The sequence below is a fragment of the Scomber scombrus genome, chromosome 4 (assembly GCF_963691925.1).
Source record: "Scomber scombrus chromosome 4, fScoSco1.1, whole genome shotgun sequence".
Taxonomy (NCBI): Eukaryota; Metazoa; Chordata; class Actinopteri; order Scombriformes; family Scombridae; genus Scomber; species Scomber scombrus.
In genome coordinates, this window is record NC_084973.1 from 4,039,985 (window position 1) to 4,045,503 (window position 5,519).

Genomic DNA, 5,519 nt, shown 5'->3' on the forward strand with positions numbered 1-5,519 from the left:
CATACAGCTGTACAGAACACCAAACAGAAAAAATAAAAATGAATGAATTTTAAAAAACAACTTAAAAATAGTAATAATAATAGATACTGACAATACTCAATTAAGATTAAATAACAGTCATAAAGAAATAATACATTTTTAAAAAATACATAAGATAATTATGCACTGTATATTTAATAACTTAAGTTATCACAACATTTCAGTTTTGGTGTCAGTTAAAGATCAAACATGATGTAATCGCATAATATAGAGAACATAACCTACTTATATGCCTATAGCTTTATGTGCATATTAAATTAGAACCGTTATTTATTTTCTCAGGAGACCCAATTTACTCAAAATTAAATTAATTAATAAGTTAATTATTATGAAATACTTATCAATTGTTATGAAGTATTTGTAATTATTATGAAACATACTAAATTATTACTATAAATGTATCTATAATTATTAAATACTTTCCATTATTATGAAATTTCATCTTCCTAATTTTCGATTCTTCATTATTATAAAATATGTATCCATTATTATGAAATGACTTTTTGATAAAATTATGATAAGATTATATTTCATAATAACCGATACATATTTCATAATAATAAAAAATGTATTAATCTATTTTTTAGTAAATTGCCCCTCCATAGAAATATGTTCATCGTGAAAATTAGGAAAATGAAATTATGATGAGAACATATTTCATAATAATGGAAAGTATTTAATAATAATGGTTACATTTATTATAATAATGGAATATGTTTCATAATAATTTTCCATAATAATTTATACATATTTCATAATAATTTTCCATAATAATTTATACATATTTCACAATAATTTACTTATTTATTAATTTAATTTTAAGTTTCCATATATTATTCAGTCATGCATGCTCCTCCTGCAGCTGGCGCTGTGTTCATATTATCGACAGCATCATTTCCACACACGAAGAAGAAACTCGCCGGAAGCTTCTTCTGTGTGAGCACGCGGTACGTCCGGCCTTTCCAACAGGGCAGCGAGAAGAAACATGGTGAGGACCCGCTGCTCTGCACAATAATCTATCATTTCTCTCCTTTATCCTCGCTCCAGTCGGTCAGAAAGCTCTAATATGTGCACATAAACTCTTTAACTACTTGTTGGTGGTTGTGTAGAGAAGTTAACTTTCACAATTATTTAGTAAAATGTGATTTTATAGAGCGACCGTACCGACCGACGCTCAGCCTAGTCGATGTTAACGTGAAGCTAATGGAAGCATGGCTGCTGCTGTTACACGTTAACCCGATTCACTCATTATCTATAAGTCTGTAAATGCTAGCTTTCTATCGCTTTATAATCAATGTCTGGAATGAAATTTGAATACAATTTAAATCGTTATGTTAGCAGTTCGGCTAGTTATAATGAGCCGTGCTAGCTCCGCTGATAGCGTGTCTGATGCTAGTAATACAGTGTAGGTGTTATGTCCAACACTGTACCCCTTCAAATATGATCCCCTTTTTAAAATTGTTTTTCACGTAGCATCATCTGTGTAGTTAGAGTAGTTTATGTTTAGATATATTAATGATAAGTTATTGGGGTTTAGGGTAGCAGCTCACAAGGCGACCGATTGGGTATAAGCTTTAGGTGTACATTAAAGGAAGAGGACACCAACTTTAACACAACACCCTTTCTAACCAATATTCCTCTACTCTCATATGTCCTAGGCCAAGATCAAGGCAAGAGATCTGCGGGGCAAGAAGAAGGAGGAGCTGCTCAAGCAGCTGGACGACCTGAAAAATGAACTGTCCCAGCTCCGTGTGGCTAAGGTGACCGGTGGGGCTGCATCCAAGCTCTCAAAGATGTAGGTACTGTGTGGAAAAGGTGTTAAATGAAGGGAATAGACAAGAATGATGCAGATAAGATGGGACTGTGTGGAGCTTTAAGATGGCAGTGTTTAGCATACAGGGTCCAGGAGCTGCCTGCTATAGGCCTGAGTTTCTCAAATGAGTTTTTATGAAGCATTATGGCATCTAAGGACTGGCTCACTAGTCAGATAGTGATGAAAAGACTTAGAGATATAGATTTAGCTGTGAGAGAGAAGGTGTATAACATGCTTTGATCAGAATAAGGCACAAACCCTGTAATTATTTCTAATTATACTTCACTCAGTATTTTAAAGTCAAGAATATTAATAAGAATTATTTCCAATAAGTTACGTTTGAGGTTCATAGTGACTTTGCTGTGGTAAACATTACTGTTACTGCGCTAGGAACAATATGAAGTTTTTATTAAACAAAATCCATTTTAATCCTGTTATAAATTTATAACTAAAAAATAATAATCTTAAAAAGCCAATTCTTAATGAAAGAGTAAAAATCTTAATGCTACTCGTCCCTACAGCAGGCTAGCAGGGGTCAGGCTTCAGCACTCTCGTCTAAGATGATAACTGTGAGCTGATGATTTGCTGATGCTTTCACATTGCTTACCAAAAGACTGAGACTTGAGATGATCTGAATGTTCCTCATAAACAATGACTGTCACCCACCCCACTGAAATAAGTCCTAAGAAAGTTTCTCATTTCTAGTAGGTTTTATTGATTGTAATGTCAGTATCTCTGGATGAATCTTGGTTGAAGACAGAAGTGTCTCACTAAAGCTTTTCATCCTGTTCCAGCCGAGTTGTCCGCAAGTCCATCGCCAGAGTCCTGACTGTAATCAACCAGACACAGAAAGAGAACCTGAGGAAGTTCTACAAGGTGAGACTAGTGTTCTTTACACTGCTTCTAATGCAATACACATACACACACACACACACACACGTACGTCTGTCTGGAACTTCAGTTGAACTCTCGTCTAAGATGATAACCGTGAGCTGATGATTTGCTGAAGCTTTCACATTGCTTACCAAAAGACTGAGACCTGAGATGATCTGAATGTTCCTTACATATAATCAATGTAGAAATGAGCTGCCGTCATTCTAAGATGTTAGCTTTAGATGTTTACTGGAGCAAACTACTGTATTTATATGGAGTCAATAGCTCCATCAAGTCTTTTTAAAATTGTAACATCAAACAGCTGTGTTCTTTTACCTGGTGACACAGCTGGATTTATGAGAACTCATGAAACCATTTAGTTAGTATTTAAGTTGCATACAGGTTGCTCTGTGAGGAGCTGCTGGCAGCTACAGCTGTGGTTTAACCGTAATGACAGCCTGTGATAGACAGTTACAGGCAGATGTTTCAGCCAATAACCTGCCAGGTGTTCTTTGAAAGCGCCCGCCCCTTTCCAAACAGTTTACAAAGACAACAGCTCAGTTTATTCTGTCAGGTTATGTTACTGACTCTGGGTTTTTTTGACTAAACATGCAGATTTTTGAAAATATTCTCTTGATGCATGAACAAAGTAAGATTACATATGATGTATTAAGATGGTTCCCCTATACAAGAAACATTCAGAAAATGGTCACAAGGGGAATGTGTGTGCACCCTGCTGATTTTGGCACTTTAAAATTGAACTAAACAGAACATTTTATACTTTACCAAGCAGATGTTTGTTTTGATAAGTGATGATTGATGTGTGCATCTTTTTTTTAAATGCTGCTAATGTGAACACTAGTTATAAAGTTATAGTTATTAAGCTTTGGAAAATGCTGTCCCATCTCTGTTGAGATTAATGTATAACAAAGGCAGACTGCAGTCAGTGTTAACATGGTGAACATGATGGTGTGATGTCTCCCTCTGATGGATTATATGCTGAGCTGGTTATCTACTGTTAAATGCAGCCACAGCTGACTGAAATAAGCTCAGCAGAGGGAAAATACACAGATCTGTGTAAACTATAGACTATCCTTCATTTGGATGTCTTATTTGTATTTTTGGTCTAATGAAAGAATTGAATGTGTTTCAGGGCAAGAAGTACAAGCCCCTGGATCTGAGACCCAAGAAGACCAGAGCTCTGCGCCGCCGTCTCAACAAACACGAAGAGAGTCTGCGAACCAAGAAACAGCAGAGGAAAGACCTGCTCTACTCTGTCCGCAAATTTGCAGTCAAAGCTTAGAAGCTCTTTCTATTGACAAAATAAAATCTGTGTTAAAAAAACAAGAATTGTGTATTTTGTTCTTCACTAACATCAGTGTATTAAAATAAACTATTTTTTTTAAAAGTATGCTTCATCATTCATTTCTATTAAAGCAGAAATGATGAATAACAGAATGGGGTAAAGATCATAAAGGTGCCTAGAAAATGCTGACTGGTCACTTCTCCATGTCTGGATTTAGATCCCTGTTCTGCTCAGTGTTTATAAATCAGTGTTAATGCAGTCTGAGTAACTCAGTGTTTCCTTTTGAATGCTGATGAAACAAAGACCAGTGTACACTTTGAAATATAGCAGTAGCTGTTCCATGTATTTATCATTTTCAACAATCACAATAAATTGATAGTGCACCACATGAGGGCAGCACACCATCACATCTGACAATACCAACATTCAATAGTAATGCTATCAACAAGCATCACACTGCAAAAAATAAGCTAAAATGACTTCCGCTGCTTTATGACAAATATTTAATACAGTTGAACAGAAGAGATGCTCAGCTCTATCTGATTTTTACTTGATCTTTCACCTGCTTAAAATTCTACAGTAATCAGTGGTTGACAGTCAAAGGACTGTATTCTGCTCTAAGCGTGTAACACAATTAGTGCACAGGTGGTAGAGACACACAATGGAAGTAAATTAAATTGAATTTCTTACAGAGGGTCAGCAGAGTAACAAAACAGAGTAAATGGGGTTAAACAGGATGCAACCTGACCTGTATGTTGAATAAAAGGTTTCCTATTTCTCATTTACATTTAGACAGGTCATGTGTATAAGTGGGACTTCTGGCCTGATGGTAGTGTTAGTGCTTCACTCTGTTCATTTAAATTGAATTATAAGGAAGATTTAACATTTCATTCCAACATCATGAAAATAACTGTATATGTAACTTGTTAAAAAAACAGTAACATTTGGATTTTGTTTTAATGTTTGTGTTGTAAAGTTTATGTGTCTGAATCACATCTCATTAAACTAGGACTTGGTAACCTCTGCACAAAGCTACATATTCTGGTTCAGAGTCTGAAATTTGCTTGAAGAAATGATGTCTCTTAGAAATGTGGAAGATTAGGTCAGGGGTGGGTCATCGAAAGCATTAGAATGCACCAATCCATTCTAAAGCAGTGATATATTAAAGGGCCACTCCACTGTTTTACATGAGCATCAAATTACTACTGGGAAGTAACAAAACGGGATATCTGAGGAACAGCTGGAGGGAGTTTAATCACATCTGGCACAAACATCCACTTTGACTCGAGGATGAACTGATTAGATTTTGGCGGTCAAAGATCATTGTGACCTCACACACACACACAAGACTAAAGAGTTCATATAATAATTATGACAAAAATGTTTGGTATGAATGTCTGACAGGATAGAATGATGTGTGAAGTGATGACATTTTATATCCAGAAGGTCAGCTTCACAGTGACATCATGATTCTCTTTAAAAACACTT

The 5,519-nt window shown here is 35.5% G+C and overlaps 1 protein-coding gene across 1 annotated transcript; it reads left to right on the top strand.

Annotated features, from left to right (window-relative positions):
* The first annotated feature begins 958 nt into the window (after window positions 1-958).
* On the top strand, window positions 959-4,133 carry rpl35 (ribosomal protein L35). Its single transcript, XM_062417493.1, has 4 exons — window positions 959-1,027; window positions 1,698-1,834; window positions 2,647-2,728; window positions 3,879-4,133. The coding sequence occupies exons 1-4, from the start codon at window positions 1,025-1,027 to the stop codon at window positions 4,026-4,028; spliced, it is 372 nt and encodes a 123-aa protein (XP_062273477.1). The 5' UTR covers window positions 959-1,024; the 3' UTR covers window positions 4,029-4,133.
* Window positions 4,134-5,519: the final 1,386 nt, after the last annotated feature.

Bases quoted from the DNA above. Each gene is read 5' to 3' on its own strand.
- rpl35 (XM_062417493.1), top strand. The intron at 1,835-2,646 runs GTAGGTACTGTG...ATCCTGTTCCAG, and splicing joins GCATCCAAGCTCTCAAAGAT to CCGAGTTGTCCGCAAGTCCA. The intron at 2,729-3,878 runs GTGAGACTAGTG...AATGTGTTTCAG, and splicing joins ACCTGAGGAAGTTCTACAAG to GGCAAGAAGTACAAGCCCCT.